At 48.3% G+C, this 22,630-nt stretch overlaps 1 protein-coding gene across 1 annotated transcript; it reads left to right on the plus strand.

Annotated features, from left to right (window-relative positions):
* Window positions 1-315: 315 nt before the first annotated feature.
* Window positions 316-21,564, plus strand: tgfbi (transforming growth factor, beta-induced). The gene is made up of 17 exons (XM_036127069.1): window positions 316-510; window positions 1,384-1,482; window positions 10,463-10,527; window positions 10,603-10,760; window positions 11,624-11,788; window positions 11,903-12,049; window positions 12,124-12,265; window positions 13,535-13,747; window positions 14,079-14,216; window positions 14,295-14,437; window positions 16,874-17,010; window positions 17,158-17,288; window positions 19,684-19,808; window positions 19,890-19,992; window positions 20,075-20,127; window positions 21,232-21,256; window positions 21,331-21,564. Exons 1-17 carry the CDS (start codon window positions 398-400, stop codon window positions 21,390-21,392), a joined length of 2,019 nt encoding a protein of 672 aa, XP_035982962.1. The 5' UTR covers window positions 316-397; the 3' UTR covers window positions 21,393-21,564.
* Window positions 21,565-22,630: the final 1,066 nt, after the last annotated feature.

The raw sequence follows: 22,630 nt of genomic DNA on the forward strand, positions 1-22,630 counted from the left end.
CACCTATTTCAATAAAGGTAAATCAGCCTGTGATGAACTTTGGTGAGTAAAATCTGGATGAATAAATATATTTTGCCAAATGATGAACCATATAACCATATAAAACAGTAAAAAGATGTTCAATCCAATAACATTTTATTTCTATAACACCAATTCTCAACACACATCATCTCGAGGCTGAAAATCACTGAAGAGATGGATGGTTCAGAACCAGCTCCAGGGGGCTGGATCAGAACTTCTATTGGATCTCTGGGTCTCTGCTCCTCCTCCTCCTCCTCTTCCTCCTCCTCTTCCTCCTCCTCCTGGACCCGGACCCTGACTGCGGGGAGCAGCAGAACAGAACCAGCAGGGCAGGAGGAAGGTTCCGATCGTCTCTGGGAGCTGAACTTTAGTCAGGATGAAGCTGTGGCTGCTGGTTCCGATGCTGTCCCTCACGCTGATTGTCTGCACGGCCAAGTCTCCGTACCAGACGGTTCTACAACACAGCCGGATCCGCGGACGGCAGCAGGGGTGAGTTTCCGAACCGAACCGCGACAAGTTCTGCTCCTTGGGCCGAGAAACTGCTGCTAGAGAATCAGAGAGGAAGTTCTCCTCGGTTCCTCCTGCGGTAAAAGTTCTACAGAAGTTCTGGTCACACACATGTGCAGTGCTGGTCTGGGGTTCTGGAGCCGGGCGTTTGGAGGGCCTGCGAAGGTCGCCGGTTCGAAACCCAGTCTTTCACTCCGGTCCCTGAGCAAGACCCTTCACCCCGCATTGGTCCCGGAGAGACGGGATAAAAAACCCAAAGACATGTTCCGTTAAATCTGGACCTGCACGGCGCCCTCTGCTGGACAACTACAGTAATGTTATTACAACAGAACCATAGAGTTATTATAATATTAAAAGTGTTGGTACCAGAGGTTCTGCAGCTGGATCACTGATCCTAGGTGGAACCAGGCAGTCGATCAGTTTTCTGGTGGTCTGAGTGCCGTAAAGGTGGGACAACAGGAGGAAAGCAGATTGTTCCAGACTCCCAGCTATGGTTCTGTGTGAGAAGACCTCCATCCATGATGTGTCTTCAGGAGATCTCTGATTTAAGGAGGAATGAAATCTGTTCAGGGTACCTGGTGCCTGATGGGTCATCTTCAACCAGGACCATGGTTCCTCGTTGAAACGGTCAGAGGAACCATGTCTGCTGTTCTAAACTGGTGCAGCAGAAGGACCTTAAATCTGGGCTTTGATTGGCTCGTTGAAAGTGACAACATTGCAAACGTGAAGTTTTCTCTTTAACCAATTAAGATCTGGGTCAAACATTTTGCCTCCAAAGCTGCGTTCCTCCTTAAACTGCTTACGACGGCTGAGACTCTGCCGATCTCTGACTCCTCTCTGGTTTTTCTGTTTCAGGCCCAATGTCTGTGCCATGCAGCTGGTGCAAGGAACCAACAAGAAATACTTCACCAACTGCAAACAGTGGTACCACCGGAAGATCTGCGGCAAACCCACGTGAGTCCTTCTGTTCTGTCCTCTGGTTCTCCAGACCAGTCAGAACTAGCTGCTGGTTCTGGTTCTGCTCTGACGTCTGTCCTGTTGAACCAAGAGTTTGTCTTCTGGAGACACAGGAAGGTCCCTTTCTGGAGGTCTCCTGGGGCCTCACGTACATCAACACAAAAAAACTCAATTCAATTTTATTTACGGTATACAACATGTCATCTCAAGATTCTTTCCAAAGTCAGACTCCATCAGATCCTCCAGGTTGGTGAGAAAGCCAGCAGGTTGCATCAAGTCTCTCCAAGCAGCATTCACTCCTCCTGAAAGAGCGTAGAGCCACAGTGGACAGTCGTCTGCATTGTTGATGGCTTTGCAGCAATCCCTCATACTGAGCATGCATGAAGCGACAGTGGAGAGGAAAACTCCCCTTTAACAGGGAGGAGAACCTCCAGCAGAACCAGAACCAGGCTCAGTGTGAACGCTCATCTGCCTCCACCCACTGGGGCTTAGAGAAGACAGAGCAGAGACACAGAAAGCTCAGAAGCTCACATTGACCCAGGAGTACTTTCTATGTTAGAGAAGACAGAGCAGAGACACAGAAAGCACAGAAGCTCACATTGACCCAGGAGTACTTTCTATGTTAGAGAAGACAGAGCAGAGACACAGAAAGCACAGAAGCTCACATTGACCCAGGAGTACTTTCTATGTTAGAGAAGACAGAGCAGAGACACAGAAAGCACAGAAGCTCACATTGACCCAGGAGTACTTTCTATGTTAGATTGGTAATAGTGGATGATCTGCCTCCCCTGATGATGTCACAACTAACAGAACGCCAGACCAGGTGTACCTTCTATGAAGAGAAAATGACAGAGAACAAAAAGTTAAAAGCTGAAATAACAACAAACAATGCAGATTGGAGAGCAGTAGGAGAACTCAGCAGAGAGAAATAGACCCTGATGTCCTCCAGCAGCCTAAGCCTATAGCAGCATAACTATAGAGGTAGCTCAGGGTAACATGAGCCACTCTGACTAGAAGCTTTGTCAGAAAGGAAAGTTTTAACATTAGTCTTAAAAGTAGACGGGGTGTCTGCCTCACGGACCAAACCTGGGAGTTGGTTCCACAGGAGAGGAGCCTGATAGCTAAAGGATCTGCCTCCCATTCTACTTTTAGAGACTCTAGGAACCACCAGCAGACCTGCAGTCTGAGAGCGAAGTGCTCTGTTAGGAACATATGGGGTAATCAGAGCTCTGATATATGATGGAGCTTGATTATTAAGGGCTTTATACGTTAGAAGGAGAATTTTAAATTCTATTCTTGATTTAACAGGAAGCCAATGAAGGGAAGCTAAAACAGGAGAAATATGATCCCTCTTGTTGATTTTCATCAGAACTCTTGCCGCAGCATTTTGGATCAGCTGAAGACTTTGAACTGCATTTTGTGGACTTCCTGATAGTAAAGAATTACAATAGTCCAGCCTTGAAGTAACAAATGCATGGACTAGTTTTTCAGCATCACTCCTGGACAGAATGTTTCTAATTTTGGCGATATTCCTGAGGTGAAAAAAGGAAACTCTGGAAACCTGTTTAATGTGGGATTTAAATGACATGTCTTGGTCAAAAATAACACCAAGATTTTTACACCATTTTCCACACAAACAGCTGGATGTATCAACACTGACCGTCTGCAGCTCCACTACCGGGTTTCTGGAGCTGTGGACCCGGTTCTATAGTTATTGACCTGGATCTCAAACTTTTGGACCGTTTGGTGCTTAGCTGGGAAAGCGTTGATGATGTGGAAACAGCATTGAACGCATCAGAGGTTTGATGAACAGGAGCGGATCCACGTCTGTGAGATCAGCTGAGTCCGCCTTAAAGCGAGAACCCAGCGGTCCAGAGAGTCGTTACAGCCGCTTTCAGAGGCAGGAAGACTGTGGATGAGGTACTGAGGTCAACATTAGAGCCCAGATTTCCTGATGTTCCTGAAGCGCTCATATGTTAATCTGAAAGAAGGATGTTTGGTCCAGACCACGGTTCCTTACATTGTGATCAAACCTGTACAAAAGGTCCGAACCAAGTGGTAAAACCGGACTCTGGTCCGTTTAAAGGCAGGTGTGAATACGCCCATGAACCGCGGTCCGAACCAAACAGGTTGTTTTATTCTGCTTAATGCTGGTTCCAGTCGATTCTGTCTTTCTCAGCGGGGACATTTTGACCCTTCATGAGACGTTTTCATTGGTTGTCCTCCAGAACAGGAAGCAGAACCTCTGATGCAGGTTTGGGTTGGGGTTCTGTTGGAAGCTCGCTGTCTTTCTGCTGGAGCTGGACCGGATGGATCAGAACCTAAAGCTGGATTAAAAGGTTCAAGGCTCTGAACTACATTAGCAGAATGAATGGACCTTCTCTGGCTGGATGGTGCGGTTCTGAAGGGAGACGCTGTAGAACCAACACTTGGTATAAAGTCGGGTGGTTCGGTTCTGACAGTTCCCAGATGTTTGATTGAAGGTAGCACCTCAGATGGATTATTCTAAATCTTCATTAACTTCTGGGTGTGGAACCGCGGATCTTTCTGGGTTCTGCTAAACACGGCTCAGTCATAGGATGGACGTTTCTCATGAACCGGTATCTTTCAGAACCTGAAGCCGGAAGAACTCTGGTTCTCCTGTTTGGTCAGAGCTTTTGTTCTGGACCATCCCGGTGTGTTTGGGCTTTGGTCTCTGACCCGTCGGTCAGAACCAGACCGATGTGAGGCTGAAAGCATCCTTCTGGGGACGGCTGGCTGGGTTTTCTCAGACCTTAGGAACCGTGTGAGATCCTTGAGGAAGGCCTTCATACCCAGCCACATGAAGCCCCCCCAGGTATGCACAGGTCTCCTGCAGCCCCAGACGGACCTCACAGGGGCAGAAAGAGTGTGAAGCAGCTGGTCGTCATTAACACAGGCCGCTTGTTTCAGAACCAATCAGCCGCAGCTCCAGCTGAAAGCAGGAAAACGGCTCAAATAAACACATTCCTGAGTTCCTCTGACCTGCAGCAGCGTCTCTGCAGAGCCGTGAGCAGGAGAAGTCGGACCTCCGTCTGATTTACGAGCCGGGAGGAACCACCCAGCAGCCCAAGCTGTTGGTACAGAGCTGCTCCAGAACCGAACCCACAGCTTCAGCTCAACCTGACAGTACAACCTGGTTCTGTGGACAGAACCAGGGGATCCTGTCTCTGCAGCTCTGCTGAGAACGCAGCAGTGAGGTCCGCAGAACTTTACTCTGTGTTCTGGTGACCCTGTGACCTCCTGGACGGGCCGTTGATGAGCTCTGGGGGTAATTTAGCTTTTTGGGTCAGCTTCGTTTGGATCGGTTGATTCTGTTCAGCAGCAGCTCAGAACAAAGAATATTTGGGCCATTCAGTCCAATCTTACGGACACTCTGACCTTCTAAAGGAGCGATGACACCGAGCACGAACCAGACGTTTGGAGCGAGCGATTTTCACGTTATCCCATGTGAGACGGCGTTCAGTAACGCAACATGATACCAGCAACACGGTTTGAGCAATGAAAACAGAGCAAATAGGCTGAATAGAGTTAATAGGCGCTGTGGATGTGCGTCCAGCGCCGTGATTGGCTCGGTTGAAGCCAGGTCCGCCATGGTGAGTGAAACTGGCAAGCGGAGAGACGCTCCTCCTATTTGACGACACGCTGAAGAGAGCCGGGCGAAAAGAGAGAGGAGAAATGTCAGGCTACCAACAGCGGGCGATCAAGGCCAAAAATCGCCTTGTTTGGGTTCGGCACCGTCTGATGGTGGTTCCCTGCAGCTTTCCTCAATAAATGAAGTCAATAAAATGAGGGTTGAAACCTGCTCAGGTTATTTTGTCTGATAGTAAAATTTTATGGAAGATCTGAAGCGTTTTCCAGCCTGTTGGAAGAGGGAGATGCTGGCGTCAGTTAGGGCTGGGCGATAAATCTATTTAATCGATTAGTTCGAATTTGCAATTCTTTAAGATTTCATTTTTGGAAAATCTGGATTTTATTTTGCCAATACACTCATTGGGTTTCCATGAAGAGAACAGCATGTGATGCTGAATATATGTTTAGGCAAATATATAGTCAAAATATTGTTAAGTAGAAACTTTTTTTTACCATAATACGAGGTACTTCATTTACTTATTTACTTTTTTTTTTTAACTTAGTTTGAAGTTCACAAGTGCAGTGAAGCCTGTTCTTAGCTCAATGTGTAAAACCACTAGCAACAAATATTTTCTTATATTTTCATTGTTTATAATGGCACGGCTGCCATCTTGTTTTACATGTTTCACAGCTTGTTTTTAGTTGCACTTTGAATTCAGGTCAACTCCCTGACGAAATGCTTGACATAACAGCAAGTTTTTAAAATGATTTCTTTAATTTCTTTTTATGAAACAAAAAGGAGGAAAAAATCGATTAATCGGATTTGGTATGATAAAATCTGAGATTTATTTTTTAATCCATATCGCCCTGCCCTAGCGTCAGTAACCGGCCTGCAGTGCCACGATTTCACACCAGGTGCTACCTTCAATTGTTTTCAATTCAATTTTATTCATCTAGATCCAATTCACATCACACATCATCTTCAAGGTTCTTTCCAAAGTCAGCTTCCATCAGATCCTCCAGGTTGGTGAGAAAGTTTCCTCTCTAAGGAAACCCAGCAGGTTGCATCAAGTCTCTCCAAGCAGCATTCACTCCTCCTGAAAGAGCGTAGAGCCACAGTGGACAGTCGTCTGCATTGTTGATGGCTTTGCAGCAATCCCTCATACTGAGCATGCATGAAGCGACAGTGGAGAGGAAAACTCCCCTTTAACAGGGAGGAGAACCTCCAGCAGAACCAGAACCAGGCTCAGTGTGAACGCTCATCTGCCTCCACCCACTGGGGCTTGGAGAACCAGCAAACATCTGGACGTACCTCTCCAGATGTTTGCAGACGGTCTAGATTACCTGACTCCCTCCAACATCTGTTCTGGATCCGTTCCTCAGCTGCAAACGGGCCGCTTTTATCTGTGGGTTCATCTTTGTGTTTCAGGCTGTAGTTTCTACCTTGGAAAATACTTCAGACTGTCAGGAAACGCAGCTCCAACCTGCCAGATGTGACGGCTCTCATGTACGGTGTACCAGCAACTCACTCGGGCCAGAACCTTTCAGGTTCTGAGCATCACTGGTTAAAAATCATTTTAAAGAGAGAGAGCAGAGAAGTTCTCTTTCTGTCCGTTTCCCATGCCAACAGGAAATGTAATTTATTCCTCCGGGAGCGTTTGAGGTCTGCAGGTTTATGTTGGAGCGTTTTCAGAGGCCGTTTATCTCCGGACTGAAGTTACAGCCAGATTTCTCTGCTGGATGTTCCTGGAACGTTCCCCGGAGCGACTGAATTACTGCGCCTCGCTCTGTTTGTTTGGACAGAAACCCTCGGCAGCCATCTTTGTTTATGCGGAGAACAAACGGGCCGGGTTTTCCGTCTGGTTGGATAATCAGTGCAGAGTGTGTGCCAGCTCGCTCACACGGTAGCTGCTCTCCATCTGTTGACATTTACTGCAGGAACGCTGGCTGTTCCTCCGCTGCCGGCCTCCAGACAGTGAATTTCATTTTATTTAACAAGCTGCAGATGGAACCAGCTGAGAGCTGGACCCGGCTCAGAAACTCACCTGACACCCGAGGTTCTGGAGCAGATTGTTTTCCTCCATTAGCTGACGGCTGAAGGCTGTGAGAAAAACGTTGGTTCTGAAAGACTTCGGTTCTGCAAACCCAAGGAGAAAGTCCAGAGATGGAGCAGCAGAACATTCATGGTACCATGAAACCGCCGGGTTGTTGCAGAACACGGTCCAGAATAATGGAGAAGAAACAGAATACTGTTTCGAGTGATACTCGGCTCCTCCCGCTTAACGAGCATTTCAATTACAATTTATCCCGCCGCTCCTCAGGAGAGATGACGTGAGCAGACGCTGCTCACTGATTGGCTGAGAGGTGAGGAGAGCCCAGAAGGTTCTCTCAGAGGAAGTCTGAAGAACAACAGCATGAAGGACCACCATGTACACAGTGGATCCAGCCATCAGCGCTCTGTAGCGCCGCCCTGTGGGTCAACAGCCATGTTAGCGGCCCTTTTACTGGACCCGGACCTGTGGAGGTCATGAATGGATGGAAGGTCGGTCCTGATGATCCTCTCTGCAGATCTGATTGCTGCAGTTTGGACCTGTGAGGTTCTGTAGGTGAGCTGAACCAGACAGAGATGCTGAGCACAAGACAGACGGGATGATGGAGCTGGAGAAGATCACCAGCAGCTCCTGAGGAAGGTTAGACTTATTGAGTTTCTGCAGGACCTTCTTCCTGATGGTGTCCATGTGTGAGGACCATCTCAGGTGTCAGGTCTGGAGACACGATGGTTCCTAGGAACAATATGCTGAATTTAAAAAAGGCATCTTATTATATTTTAACAGTTTATTGAGCTGCCTGTGTTAAATACTGACTGAATAAACAAAAAAGGTGGTTTTCTCACACATTATTACCGTTTTGGTTGAGAGGCTGACTCTGCTCCGCCATGCAGCTTGGCTAAATGGGAGCTAGTTAGCCGACAACATGCGGTGTCAACGTTACATATCTTGGCAAAAGCTTGTTATATCCTACATTCTTGCTCCTCTGTTCAAAGCTTTCTTCATTGTCTTCAGTTAACGGCAGCTGGAAACAAAGGATTGTTCACTAAAGTCGCTCCGTCAGTTTTTTCTGCTTCGTCTCTCCTGATTCAGAATGTGAAGTCCTGGGGAAGGAACTATATATATATATATATATATATATATATATATATATATATATATATATATATATATATATATATATATATTTTTTTTTTTTTTTTTTATTTATTTTTTTTTCTCTGCTTTATAACAGATTCAGGAAGTCCCTCCTGATTAATGTGCACAAAATTAATTTGTTTTATTTACAGATTTTGCAGCATAATGATAAGAAAAGCCATAAATGTTATATTCTAGTGTGTTTTTATCATTTTATGAATGAGGAACATCAGCGTCAGATGTTATCCATCCAGTTTCCTCCTCTTGGTCTCTTCTTCCCCTGAGTCTGGACCAGAGGCTGGCAGTTCTGGGCCAGAACCCGTCAGAACCGGACTGTTACACGAGTGTTTTGGACCTGCAGCTCTGCCCTCGCAGAGAAACCGGATTCTTTGCCACTGAGGTGGGATTTATTTTGGAGCCAGCAGGAATCCTGGAGCTTTGGTTTTTTTTCCTGGCGCCGCCGTCTCAGCTGGCTGCAGATTCTTCTTCTCTCAGAGGAAATTAGCTTTATGAGTCCAGGCAGCGGGTCTCGCTTTATTGCGGAAATCTTTACACAAAGTTCTGATGGCTTGGCTGCTTAATACATTACAGCCCACATGCAGCTGGAGCTTTCTGGTGTCTCTCTGACTCAATGAGTCTCTCTGGGCCTGGATCCACCCATCCTGGGCGCAGTCGTCTGGACAGAACCAGCATGTGTTCAGATGCAAAGAACTTTTGGTTCTGATCCAACTTGTAGTTCCCTCGTGTTCAATGCGCTGATTCCCATCACGTCATCTGAAGGCTCTTTCCAAAGTCAGCTTCCATCAGATCCTCCAGGTTGGTGAGAAAGTTTCCTCTCTAAGGAAACCCAGCAGGTTGCATCAAGTCTCTCCAAGCAGCATTCACTCCTCCTGAAAGAGCGTAGAGCCACAGTGGACAGTCGTCTGCATTATTGATGGCTTTGCAGCAATCCCTCATACTGAGCATGCATGAAGCGACAGTGGAGAGGAAAACTCCCCTTTAACAGGGAGGAGAACATCCAGCAGAACCAGAACCAGGCTCAGTGTGAACGCTCATCTGCCTCCACCCACTGGGGCTTAGAGAAGACAGAGCAGAGACACAGAAAGCTCAGAAGCTCACATTGACCCAGGAGTACTTTCTATGTTAGAGAAGACAGAGCAGAGACACAGAAGCTCACATTGACCCAGGAGTACTTTCTATGGTAGATGGTAATAGAGGGTGATCTGCCTCCCCTGATGATGTCACAGCTAACAGAACGCCAGACCAGGTGTACCTTCTATGAAGAGAAAAATGACAGAGAACAAAAAGTTAAAAGCTGAAATAACAACAAACAATGTAGATTGGAGAGCAGTAGGAGAACTCAGCAGAGAGAGAGAAACGGACCTTAATTGACCCAAAACCTTCAAGGTTCTGATAGAAAGCTAAAAGAACTGATTGTATTTTGTCTCGTCTCTGAGTCCAAACATCCAAAGCAACTAGAGAACGACTTCATCAGAGGGAGATTAAAGTTCTGGAGCGGCCGGGTCCAGAACCGAACCTCACAGAACATCTTTGGTGTCACCTAAAGAGCGCTGCGGACAATCTGTGAGATCTGGGGGAGGATGTGAGACAGCAAAGAAAACTGAATCTGGACCGGAACCAGAACCTCCTTCAGCTGGGGGGCTTCAGGTCAAAGCTCACAGACTGATGAAAGCTACGGGTGTTCGTTGTTCTGTCGGGTTCTTCAGGATTAATGCCACATTAACTCTGGATCTGAACAGAACCACGGCCTGGTGGATCCAGAACCAGACGGGTTCTGACCCGACGTCTCAGTTCTGCGTTTGTGGTGGAACATGGAGTAGTTTGGATGTTTCTGATCATCCTCCAACATCCCAGTTTTATCAGACAGGTGGTTCTGATCCAAACTTTAGGAACCATCTGGTTCTGAACTGAAATAATTTTAGCATCATTAGTTCATTAATGCATGAATGAAATGTAAGTTCTGCCTGCTGGTTTCAGAACCTTCAGGTTCTATGCAGGAGGTTCGGGCCTGGTTCTGACCTCCATTAGAGTCCAGATCCTGGAAGCTGTCGGACTTTCCCGGCTCCAGCGTTCAGACAGGAAGTGCCGTCTCTCTGAGGTTAGAACGGATCTGGAACAAAGAGGAATCTGTCAGAACCAGAACTGGACCGGGCCCGTGTTGCTCTGTCTTCCCTCTGCAGGGTCATCACCTACGAGTGCTGTCCAGGTTATGAGAAGATTCCTGGGGAGAAGGGCTGTCCTGCTGGTACGTCACCGGACCTCTGACATCATCTGCCTTCCCGAGGTTCTGGTAAAGTTCTGTTCTGTGGTTCTGTTGCAGCGCTGCCTCTGGTGAACATCTACAACACGCTGGGCGTGGTCGGAGCCTCCACCACTCAGATGTACTCTGAACGGGCCAGGCTGAGGGAGGAGGTGGAGGGTCCGGGGAGCTTCACCTTCTTCGCTCCGAGCAACGAGGCCTGGGCGGCGCTGCCTGCGGTCAGTACCGGCGCCGCTCCGCCGCACGCCGCACGCCGCAGGTGTTCACGCCGCAGGTGTTCACGGCGCAGGTGTTCCCGGCGCAGGTGTTCCCGGCGCCGGTGTTCACGGCGCAGGTGTTCCCGGCGCAGGTGTTCCCGGCGCAGGTGTTCACGGTGCAGGTGTTCCCGCCGCAGGTGTTCACGGTGCAGGTGTTCCCGCCGCAGGTGTTCACGCCGCAGGTGTTCACGGCGCAGGTGTTCCCGGCGCAGGTGTTCACGGCGCAGGTGTTCCCGGCGCAGGTGTTCACGGCGCAGGTGTTCCCGGCGCAGGTGTTCCCGGCGCAGGTGTTCACGGCGCAGGTGTTCCCGGCGCAGGTGTTCACGGCGCAGGTGTTCCCGGCGCAGGTGTTCCCGGCGCAGGTGTTCACGGCGCAGGTGTTCACTGCGCAGGTGTTCCCGGCGCAGGTGTTGACGGCGCAGGTGTTCACGCCGCAGGTGTTCCCGGCGCAGGTGTTCACGGCGCAGGTGTTCCCGGCGCAGGTGTTCACTGCGCAGGTGTTCACGGCGCAGGTGTTCCCGGCGCAGGTGTTCACGGCGCAGGTGTTCCCGGCGCAGGTGTTCCCGGCGCAGGTGTTCCCGGCGCAGGTGTTCACGGCGCAGGTGTTCCCGCCGCAGGTGTTCACGGCGCAGGTGTTCACGGCGCAGGTGTTCACGGCGCAGGTGTTCACGGCGCAGGTGTTCCCGGCGCAGGTGTTCACGGCGCAGGTGTTCACGGCGCAGGTGTTCACGGCGCAGGTGTTCACGGCGCAGGTGTTCCCGGCGCAGGTGTTCACGGCGCAGGTGTTCCCGGCGCAGGTGTTCACGGCTGTCGTTGTGCTGCAGGAGATCCTGGACGCTCTGGTGAGCAACGTGAACATCGAGCTGCTGAACGCTCTGCATTACCACATGGTGAACCGGAGGCTGACCTCCGAGGAGCTGAGGCACGGATCCTCGTTCTCCTCCATGTACCAGGACTCCAACGTCCACATCCACCACTACAGCAACGGGGTGACCTAACCCTCTAGAACCTTCTAGAACCCTCTAGAACCCTCTGAACCAGAGCGTAGCAGCTCTCTGGTGCTCCGCGGTTCTGGTTCTGATGCTTTCCTTCTCGTCTCTTAGATCATCACGGTGAACTGCGCCCGGCTCATCAAACCCGACCAGCACGCCACCAACGGCATCGTGCACGTCATCGACCGCGTCATCACCGCCGTCTCCAACGACGTGCAGTCCATCATCGAGATCGACGACGACCTGGAGACGCTCCGCGTGAGTAGACGGCCCGGCCGTCAGCGCCGTCGGTTCTCCGCGGGTTCTCACCGACTCGTTCCTCTGGGTTCCAGACAGCCTTGGCTGCTGCGGGCCTGAACGCCATGCTGGAGGGCCAGGGCCAGTTCACCGTCTTCGCTCCGACCAACGACGCCTTCGCCAAGATTCCCCGCAGAACCCTCAACAGGATCCTGGAAGACCCCGTGGCTCTGGGAGGTGCCCGTCCAAATGCCTGACCCAAAGTCCTTTCGCTCTACTGACGTTCTGCTGACGTTCTGCTGACATTTTGTTGATGTTCTGCCAACGTTCTGCTGACGTTCTGCTGATGTTCTGCTGACGTTCTACTAACGTTCTTCTGACGTTCTGCCGACGTTCTACTGACATTCTCCTGATGTTCTGCTGACATTCTGCTAACGTTCTACCGATGTTCTGCCGACGTTCTGCCGACGTTCTGCCGACGTTCTGCTGACGTTCTACTAACGCTCTGCTGATGCTCTGCTGACATTCTGCTGATGTTCTGCTGATGTTCTACTGACTCTCTGTCGACGTTCTACTGATGTTCTGCTGATGTTCTCCTGACGCTCTGCTGACGTTCTGCTGACGTTCTGCTGATATTCTGCTGATGTTCTACTAACATTCTTCTGACGTTCTGCCGACGTTCTACTGACGTTCTGCTGACGTTTTGCTGATATTCTGCTGATGTTCTACTAACGTTCTTCTGACGCTCTACTGACGTTCCGCTGACGTTCTGCCGACGTTCTACTGACATTCTACTGACGCTCTACTGACGTTCTGCTGATATTCTGCTGATATTCTCCTGATGTTCTACTAACGTTCTTCTGACATTCTGCCGACGTTTTACTGACTCTCTGTCGATGTTCTACTGATGTTCTGCTGACGCTCTGCTGACGTTCTGCTGACATTTTGTTGATGTTCTGTTGATTCTCTACTGACGTTCCGCTGACGTTCTGCCGACGTTCTACTGACATTCTGCTGATGTTCTGCTGACATTCTACTGACATTCTACTGACGCTCTACTGACGTTCTGCTGATATTCTGCTGATATTCTCCTGATGTTCTACTAACGTTCTTCTGACATTCTGCCGACGTTTTACTGACTCTCTGTCGATGTTCTACTGATGTTCTGCTGACGCTCTGCTGACGTTCTGCTGACATTTTGTTGATGTTCTGTTGATTCTCTACTGACGTTCCGCTGACGTTCTGCCGACGTTCTACTGACATTCTACTGACGCTCTACTGACGTTCTGCTGATATTCTGCTGATGTTCTACTAACGTTCTGCTGGTGTTCTACTAACGTTCTGCTGGTGTTCTGCTGACGTTCTGCTGACGTTCTACTGACGTTCTGCTGACGTTCTGCTGACGCTCTGCTGACATTCTACCGACGCTCTGCTGACGTTCTGCTGACGTTCTCCTAAATGTTCTACTGACGTTCCGCTGACGTTCTGCTGCTCCTGTCTCCTCAGACCTGCTGAACTACCACATCCTGAGGCAGCTGCACTGTTCCGAGTCCATCGTGTCGGGGAACCCCATGGAGACGCTGCAGGGAACCTCCCTGGAGGTCGGCTGTGACGGAGACCAGATGACGCTGAACGGGAAGGCCATCGTCACGAAGAAGGACCAGCTGGGAACCAACGGAGTCATCCACTACATCGACGAGCTGCTCATCCCAGACTCAGGTACTCAGGTACTCATTTAGGAGGCGGAGCCTTGGCTGCCGTCTGTAGGCGACTGGCAGTAAAGGGAAAGATCCGCCGGTACCCGGTTGGCTTTGGGCGGCTGCGGTTGTGGCGTTGGGGGCTGGTCCACGACTTTTCCTGGTCAGCCTGCCTCAGGGCGGCCGTAGCTGAGCGCCGTCAGCGAGGGGATGTAGTGAGAAGCGCTTTGGGGTCAGGACTGGATGGAGGAACGTTTCTCGTTAGGTTAGGGTCGTTAGAGGTGCAGCAGCTGAGCCTCCTGTGTTCTTGATAAACGGCACACCTGAGCGTGTAACTGCGCTCCGTCCTGCAGCGAAGACGCTCCTGGAGCTGGCTGAGGGCTCGTCTCTCTCCACGGCCACCAGGCTGTTTGTGGACGCCGGACTCTCGCCTCACCTGGAGGGCTCCGAGGCCCTGACCATGCTAGCCCCTCTGAACAACGCCTTCAAAGGTAAAGCTTCCCTGAGCAGGTAGACAGCAGGCGGAGCACAGACCAGGTGTTGATGCTGCCTCCTGCCTCGCCCAACAGGAAGCGTGACGATGACTCCTGACATGAGGAAGCTGATGAAGAACCACATCCTGAAGCAGCAGCTGTCCTCCAAGTCCCTGTACCACGGGCAGGAGCTGGAGACGCTGGGAGGCCTGAAGCTGCGAGTGTTTGTCTACAGAAACGTAAGAACTTCATCAGCGGGTTTGTGGGCTCAGACGGCAGGCTGGTCTATAGCCGGTCTAAAGCCGGTATAAAGCCGGTTTATAGCCGGTCTATAACCGTTATAAAGCCGGTCTAAAGCCGGTCTTAAAGCCGGTCTACAGACGGTCTAAAGCAGGTCTAAAGCAGGTATAAAGCCGGTCTATAGCCGGTCTATAGCCGGTCTATAGCCGTTACAAAGCCGGTCTATAGCCGTTATAAAGCCAGTCTAAAGCCGGTCTATAGCCGGTCTATAGCCGTTATAAAGCCAGTCTAAAGCCGGTCTATAGCCGGTCTATAGCCAGTCTAAAGCCGGTCTATAGCCGGTCTATAGCCGTTATAAAGCCAGTCTATAGCCAGTCTAAAGCCGGTCTATAGCCGGTCTATAGCCGGTCTAAAGACAGTCTATAGCCGGTCTATAGCCGTTATAAAGCCAGTCTAAAGCCGGTATAAAGCCGGTCTATAGCCGGTCTAAAGCCGGTCTATAGCCGGTCTTAAGCCGGTCTATAGCCGGTCTTAAGCCGGTATAAAGCTGGTCTATAGCCGGTATAAAGCTGGTCTAAAGCAGGTATAAAGCCGGTATAAAGCCGGTCTAAAGCCGGTCTATAGCCGGTCTATAGCCGGTCTAAAGACAGTCTATAGCCGGTCTATAGCCGTTATAAAGCCAGTCTAAAGCCGGTATAAAGCCGGTCTATAGCCGGTCTAAAGCCGGTCTATAGCCGGTCTTAAGCCGGTCTATAGCCGGTCTTAAGCCGGTATAAAGCTGGTCTATAGCCGGTATAAAGCTGGTCTAAAGCAGGTATAAAGCCGGTATAAAGCCGGTCTAAAGCCGGTATAAAGCCGGTCTATAGCCGGTATAAAGCCGGTCTATAGCCGGTCTAAAGCCGGTCTATAGCCGGTCTATAGCCGGTCTAAAGCCGGTCTATAGCCAGTCTAAAGCCGGTATAAAGCCGGTATAAAGCCGGTCTATAGCCGGTATAAAGCCGGTCTATAGCCGGTATAAAGCCGGTCTATAGCCGGTATAAAGCTGGTCTAAACCAGTATAAAGCCGGTATAAAGCTGGTCTAAAGCAGGTATAAAGCCGTTCTAAAGCCGGTCTAAAGCCGGTATAAAGCCGGTCTATAGCCGGTATAAAGCCGGTATAAAGCTGGTCTAAAGCAGGTATAAAGCCGGTATAAAGCCGGTCTATAGCCGGTCTAAAGCCGGTCTACAGCTGGTCTATAGCCGGTCTACAGCTGGGCTAAAGCCGGTCTTAAGCCGGTATAAAGCCAGTATAAAGCTGGTCTAAAGCCGGTATAAAGCCGGTCTACAGCTGGTCTTCTACTGTCTATGTTTGGCCTCCAGATAGACGAGTCCAAGTAGTGCCACCTCTCTATGGCGCTGAGTACGAAGTTTTAGACGTACAGTAAGAACAGAGATGGAGAACTGTGAACTTTTAAACCCTTAGGTTTCATCGTACAGTTGAGCTCTGAGTACGCTGCTTCCCCAGACATGACGGGTTTCTCGTTGTTCTTCCTCTGCTGCCGTCCCCTGGTGCCCCTTTTTCCTTCTTTTGTTGCGCATTAAACAAGATTTCATGCTGGCAGTGGAAATAGAGTTTCCTGGTTCTGATCCGATCATTTATCGTTTTACTCTGGTATTTACTTTTATTTTAGGCGTTTCTGATGTTGCTTTAGAGCTAACTTTATTTACGTTAGCTTGTTTTTTGTCATTAAACTGTGTGTAACTCAGGTTTGCTCTTGTGGGATAATAAAGGGATTTCCCATCAATCCTAAACCTTTTATAATGCTGTTATCATTTAGTTTATAAACCGTATCAGTGTTGAATCAATGTTAGAAACCGTTATTGTTATAAAATGTTAAAGGGATTCTGGGTAGACTGAGAGCAGTGAATCATGGGAGTCAAAACTGCTCCTGATTGGCTGAACCGGCACGCTGCAGCACTGAGGCCTGCAGCGCAGGGTTGATGGTTCACATCCCTGAACGTGAAAGCAGCAGAAGAAGAGATGGTCCGTTTAGCTCATGGACATCTGGAGCATCCGGGTTGTCTCAGGTGTTCTGGTTCAGCACAGCTGGACCTGAGGACCGGGCCTCTGCACATCTGGACCGCAGAAGGTGAAGCGACCGTCCGGATGTGTTGCAACAGAACATGCAGGAGGCCTCAGGGTCAGGCCAGGTGTAGCTCCTCTGAGCTGCTGCCTCCTGTCGCGGGTTCTTTTCCTCTAAACTGACAGAACCTTCTGGTTCTGGTTCTGGTTCTGGTTCAGCCTCTGTCGTCAGTTCCCGTTCACTTGATGATGCTTCCTCCTTCTCGTCCATTCTCTTCGATATGTTCCTCCTGTCAAACGGGTCTTTAGACAGACGGGCCTGACTGGAGGTTCTGGTTCTGTTATGATGCTCCTTCCTTGTCTTCCTCTACAGAACCTCTGCATTGAGAACGCTTGCATCGCTGCCCACGACAGAACCGGCCGCTACGCCACCATGTTCACCATAGACAAGGTCCTGACTCCGCCCATGGGGACGCTCATGGACGTCCTGAAGGCCGACGACCGCTTCAGGTGAGGCTGGGCCCAGATGGGACGCTGCCCCCTGCTGGCCTGGAGCTGCAGCCTCTTCGTCCTGAAATGTTCTTCATCATCTGCTCTGCACAGAGAGCAGCTTTCTGTCTGGGTTAACCGGGCCCGCGGTTCTTCTGCTTCTTCCAGCCAGCTGGTCGGCGCCATCCAGACTGCCGGCATGACGGAGCTGCTCAACCAGCAGGGGGCGCTCACCTTCTTCGCTCCCACCGACGAAGCGTTCAGGGCGATGCCGCCGGCCGAGCTCAGCCGTCTGATGAGTGAGTGTTAAAGCCAGGCGGTTCCGATCCGGAATCTGACCCAGAACCAGCTTGGCGGGTCATTCTGCAGAACCAATCCGTTAACATTTGTCATTAAGCAACCAGGTTCTAACCAGAATCTCCAGGAAAACCCAAACGGACTGAAGTTCTGTTCTGATTTAGAAACCAGAGGGTGTAAAATCAATCCGGTTCTGCTGAGTCTGACCAGAACTGGGTTTGGTGGTGTAGGGGTGTAACAATACATCGATCCATATCGATATATCAATTAAATGATTAACAATCCAAACAAACATCGATGCAAAATGAAAAATCGTAATTTTTAAGATGAAATGCAGGCATAACACAAGATAAGAATTTTATTATTGTCCCACGGCGGAGAAATTCAGGCAGACACACAGTTACACGTAATTATTAGCAATACAAAAGAACAAACTTGTCTAGTCTAAAATTAGCTCTAAAGAAACGCCAACAATAGAAAATTAAAAAGTAAATTCCAGAGTAAATAAATATTGCTCAATGGTAAAATGTTAACAGCGGAAAAGCCTCCAGCCTGTTTTACATAAACAATACCACGATATTCAATATGGACGACAGCGCAGCAGCATCCTGACGTAGCGCAGGCGTGTGCTGGTCACCTTAACGTGTGGGAAACCGTGTAAATAACGACCGGATCAGAACCAGCGCAAACATCAGCGTGATGTAAATAGTTAGAGATTAAAGTCCATCAGCAGAAACCTTCCTTAGAGCATGAGACTGTAGTGAACAGCTGATTTATTATTATTAGCATTATTATTATTACATTAGAAGAATGATTTTTTTTTATTTAAATGCCTGATACCCGTAAGAGGTTAGAAACAAACTGATGAGATCATATTTGTGAGTTGGTATCAATGTGAATAATAACGTCAGATATTAATAAAATCGATGGTAACAGACGTCCTGATATCAGCAGATATCGTGTCGTTAACCGCTGCGCCATCGTATCGGGATAGAGCTGCTGTTTCATCTCCCTGGGATAAATGACGGGTTCAGGTGAAAACACGCAGCTTTACCCTCAGCTGTTCTGATCCAGAACCTTTTCAGCTCAGGGAGCAGATCTGAATCTCTCCAGGTCTGATGGATCAGCAGAACTTTAGACCAGCGTCAGATCTCCAAACATGCCTCGGCTCATCGATCCTGAAAACGGACCTCCTGGCCGGCCCATCCGTCACTCGGCCTGCAGGAGCGTTCAGCGCCATGTTTGGGCCGGACCTTCTCCAGATGTTTATGTGACTCAGAGTGGAAACCATCTGCTGAGCTCCAGCTGCTGACAGATGTTTGCCTCGGCTGATGGAAGTCCGGATCAGGAATGTGGGGGGGGGGATTAGCCTTTAGTTCGACGTCATGCTCTTGTTGTGTCTCCCAGTCAGAACCAACATATCCTGCTATAGCCTCATGAAAAGAGCAGAACCAGCAGTGTCCCAAATTAACTTCCTGATTCAACGGCCAAGTTGGCCGGTAGACGTAGAAATAAACCAGCCCGGAATATTTTTTTATATTAATTCTGACTCCTGCTAAATATTTCCACATAATATCACTACGTAATTAGCCTGAGCTAAACGCTAGCTGTTAGCAAACGGAGATGTGTTTGTGTACGTGTGCGTTTGTTGTCATACGGGCTGACAGCAGAGGAACATAAAGAAGCATCCTTTACTTTACTTTATTTTTTATTTAAAAGGGGACAGTGTACATTAATCAACATTGAAACAATGTAAATGTACCCGAGTTAGCTAAAGAGTGCTAATTTTCATCGGTAGTCCCCCAGCCAGGTGTAAAAAAGGAAACCTTAAAAATAATCACAAGATAAAATTACAATGCCAATTACATAAAAAACATTATGGTTAATTCATGTAAAATAATTATTAATTATTTAAATACACACAGAAAACCTTAGTGCCCACAAGTTTGGCTCTCTATAACCCATTTTTTTGCATTCTTTTTGAATGCGAAGAATGTCAAGGACTCTCTGATGGTTTCTGGAACTGTGTTCCACTGCTGAGATGCTCTTAGGGAGAAGAAAGCCTGACCAAAAGCTGTTTTTCTCCGGGGGATGATGCAGTCTTCCCTCACTGCTGCTGGAAGTGGTGCTAAACCATGTCTGATTTTATAAATTTAACATGATAAGATCCACCCAAATGATGACTGACAAACATGATTTATCTGGTGCAAACATTTACTCGCCGTCTGGCGAGTTAATTTTGGACCCTGGAACCAGGAGGGAAACAGAAATCCCAAACTGATCCACTAGGGGGAGGAATAACCCTACATTAACCTCTGGGCGGCTCATCAGCCAATCAGCTCTCAGCAGCACCTCAGGCAGACAGGTCGGGTCACTCACCTGTGTTTGTCTCTGCAGGGAACCCGCAGCAGCTGGCAGGTGTCCTCAGGCTGCACCTGGGGGAGAGCCTGCTGGTGAGCGGGGGGGTCAGCTCTCACACCCGTCTGCGGCCTCTGCAGGGCGACCACCTGGAGCTGGGCGTGGTCAGTGAGCCTTTCAGTTCTGCTGCTGATTGGTCGGTGACCTGATTACTGCTGCTTGACGGTGTTCTCTGTGTGCCTCAGAGGAACTACACCGTCTACGTCAACAAGGTTCCTGTGGTGGACGCCGACCTGATGGCGACTAACGGAGTCGTTCACGCCGTCAACAGCATCATCAAACCTCTGGGTGAGTCTCACCTCCACACCTGTCTGCGGTTCTGGTGCGGTGTCTGCAGCTGGAAACATCTGTCTTTGTCTCTGTGTTGCAGCTCCAAAGGTAGACAGGGAGCAGGCAGACGGACCTGCAGCTGCTTCGTCTGCAGTAAGGAAACAATAACTGGTCATCTGTTCAATTCAGTTTATTTAAATAGATCCAGTTTACAACACGTCGTCTCAGGGGAGAAACAGAGTTAGACTCTGAGGGACAGAACCAGCTGGATCATCTAGAAGATGAAGATGTCAGCAGCAGGTGATCTGCCTCCCCTGGATGATGTCACAGCTAACAGAACACCAGACCAGGTGTACCTTCTATGAAGAGAAAAATGACAGAGAACAAAAAGTTAAAAGCCGAAATAACAACAAACAATGCAGATTGGAGAGCAGTAGGAGAACTCAGCAGAGAGATGTCGTCCAGCAGCCTAAGCCTATAGCAGCATAACTATAGAGATAGCTCAGGGTAACATGAGCCACTCTGACTAGAAGCTTTGTCACAAAGGAAAGTTTTAAGATTAGTCTTAAAAGTAGACGGGGTGTCTGCCTCACAGACCAAAACTGGGAGTTGGTTCCACAGGAGAGGAGCCTGATAGCTAAAGGATCTGCCTCCCATTCTACTTTTAGAGACTCTAGGAACCACCAGCAGACCTGCAGTCTGAGAGCAAAGTGCTCTGTTAGGAACATACGGGGTAATCAGAGCTCTGATATATGATGGAGCTTGATTATTAAGGGCTTTATACGTTAGAAGGAGAATTTTAAATTCTATTCTTGATTTAACAGGAAGCCAATGAAGGGAAGCTAAAATTGGAGAAATATGATCCCTCTGGTTGATTTTCATCAGAACTCTTGCCGCAGCATTTTGAATCAGCTGAAGGCTTTAAACTGCATTTTGTGGACTTCCTGATAGTAAAGAATTACAATAGTCCAGCCTTGAAGTAACAAATGCATGGACTAGTTTTTCAGCATCACTCCTGGACAGAATGTTTCTAATTTTGGCGATATTCCTGAGGTGAAAAAAGGAAACTCTGGAAACCTGTTTAATAAGCCTATAGCAGCATATCTATAGAGGTAGCTCAGGGTAACATGAGCCACTCTGACTAGAAGCTTTGTCACAATAGAAAGTTTTAATTCTGGTCTTAAAAGTAATCAAAGGTTTTCCTAACGAGTCGCCAGAACAAAAGTTCCTCTGTCTGAAGTCTTGTCTCGTTTCCAGGTGGACTCCAGGAGATTCAAGAACGGTGAGAAACTCTTCCTCAGTGTGTGATCCTGGTCCGGATCCCGGTTCTGGTTCTGATTCTGTCTGCTTCCACAGATGATCTGTTTGAGAAGGTCCTGAGGAGTCGCTCCAGCAGAACCATGAACAAGAGTCAGTAACGAGGAAGGCGGCGCTCGGTGACTCCCAGCAGGACTGATTCCCCGGTTCTGACTCCAGTTGGCTGTAGAAACCGAGTTGGGTCTTTGTAAAGTGTTGTTCTGCAGAATGTTGGCGGGTCGCAGCTCCGGACCCACGATTTTGTAAAATAAAGCTGAAAGTGAGACTCCTCTACGTCAGCGTGCTTCATCTGTGCAGAACAGAACTTTGCTGGTTCTAAAAGTCCTCTCCAGCCCGGTGAGGTCAGGAGACAGAAGCTCCTGTGGTTCCTGCTGAGCTGCTAGAGGAAACTAAAGCTCAGCTGAGCGTTCTGCAAGAGCGTACCGGGGGATGAACACCTCTGAGCTCATTAAAGAGTCGCTTATTGTTCAGGAACTTGATTTAAAAAGAATTCCTGTTAAAACAATGAAACATTAAACTTGACATTGTTTTATAATCATGTTAGTAGAGCTACAAGCTAAACCAATGAGAGCTGGGCCTCCCTTCCTGACTCCCATGAGGCTTAGCACCACTAATCAATCACTTCAAGGTGGGATTAGGTTGTTTTATATATATATATATATATATATATACATATAGGCTTGAAAGACTGAATCAAAATAAGTGAATAACTAAAGAACTGAAGCCTTTTCAGCAGGTGAATAACAGAAACCTGACTCCAAAGTAGACCTGACATATGGAAAGATTTCTAGGTATCACACTTCTATTGAATTTCTGATGTTATAATTTATTATTATTTTTCCTTTCCCTTCTGACTCAGATGTGACTTTAGTTCAGAGTCAAAGAAAGAGAAACTGCAGTTGTTTGGATTTCTGAGTTATATGATAAAAGGCAACGCAGCCTAACTTCTTTGTGTTTGTTACATGTAGCATGAATCTTTGTTAACATGTTTTATGAAGAGCTAATCCAAGCGTACTAAGCGTACTATTGCTTGGATAAAGATTAATACTAATCTTTCAATAGCGGGAACAAAAGAAAGGATTGTTTTTAATTGAATTAAAAATCTATGCTAGTAATTAATACGCACAATTTTAGTATCTCAAAAAACTACAATTAAAGATTTATGAAACGGTGAAATCTAGTTAAAAAGAATTTTGCTTCACTTCTATGATTTCTGTATTGGGCATCTTGTTTTACTATAATCTTCACAGGTTCACAGACGAAGTACAATAAAATGAATGGATATCTTTACAGATCCTAAAAAGATAAAAATACATATAATAAAACACTAATACCAAAA

The sequence above is a fragment of the Fundulus heteroclitus genome, chromosome 23, assembly GCF_011125445.2.
Source record: "Fundulus heteroclitus isolate FHET01 chromosome 23, MU-UCD_Fhet_4.1, whole genome shotgun sequence".
Lineage (NCBI taxonomy): Eukaryota > Metazoa > Chordata > Actinopteri > Cyprinodontiformes > Fundulidae > Fundulus > Fundulus heteroclitus.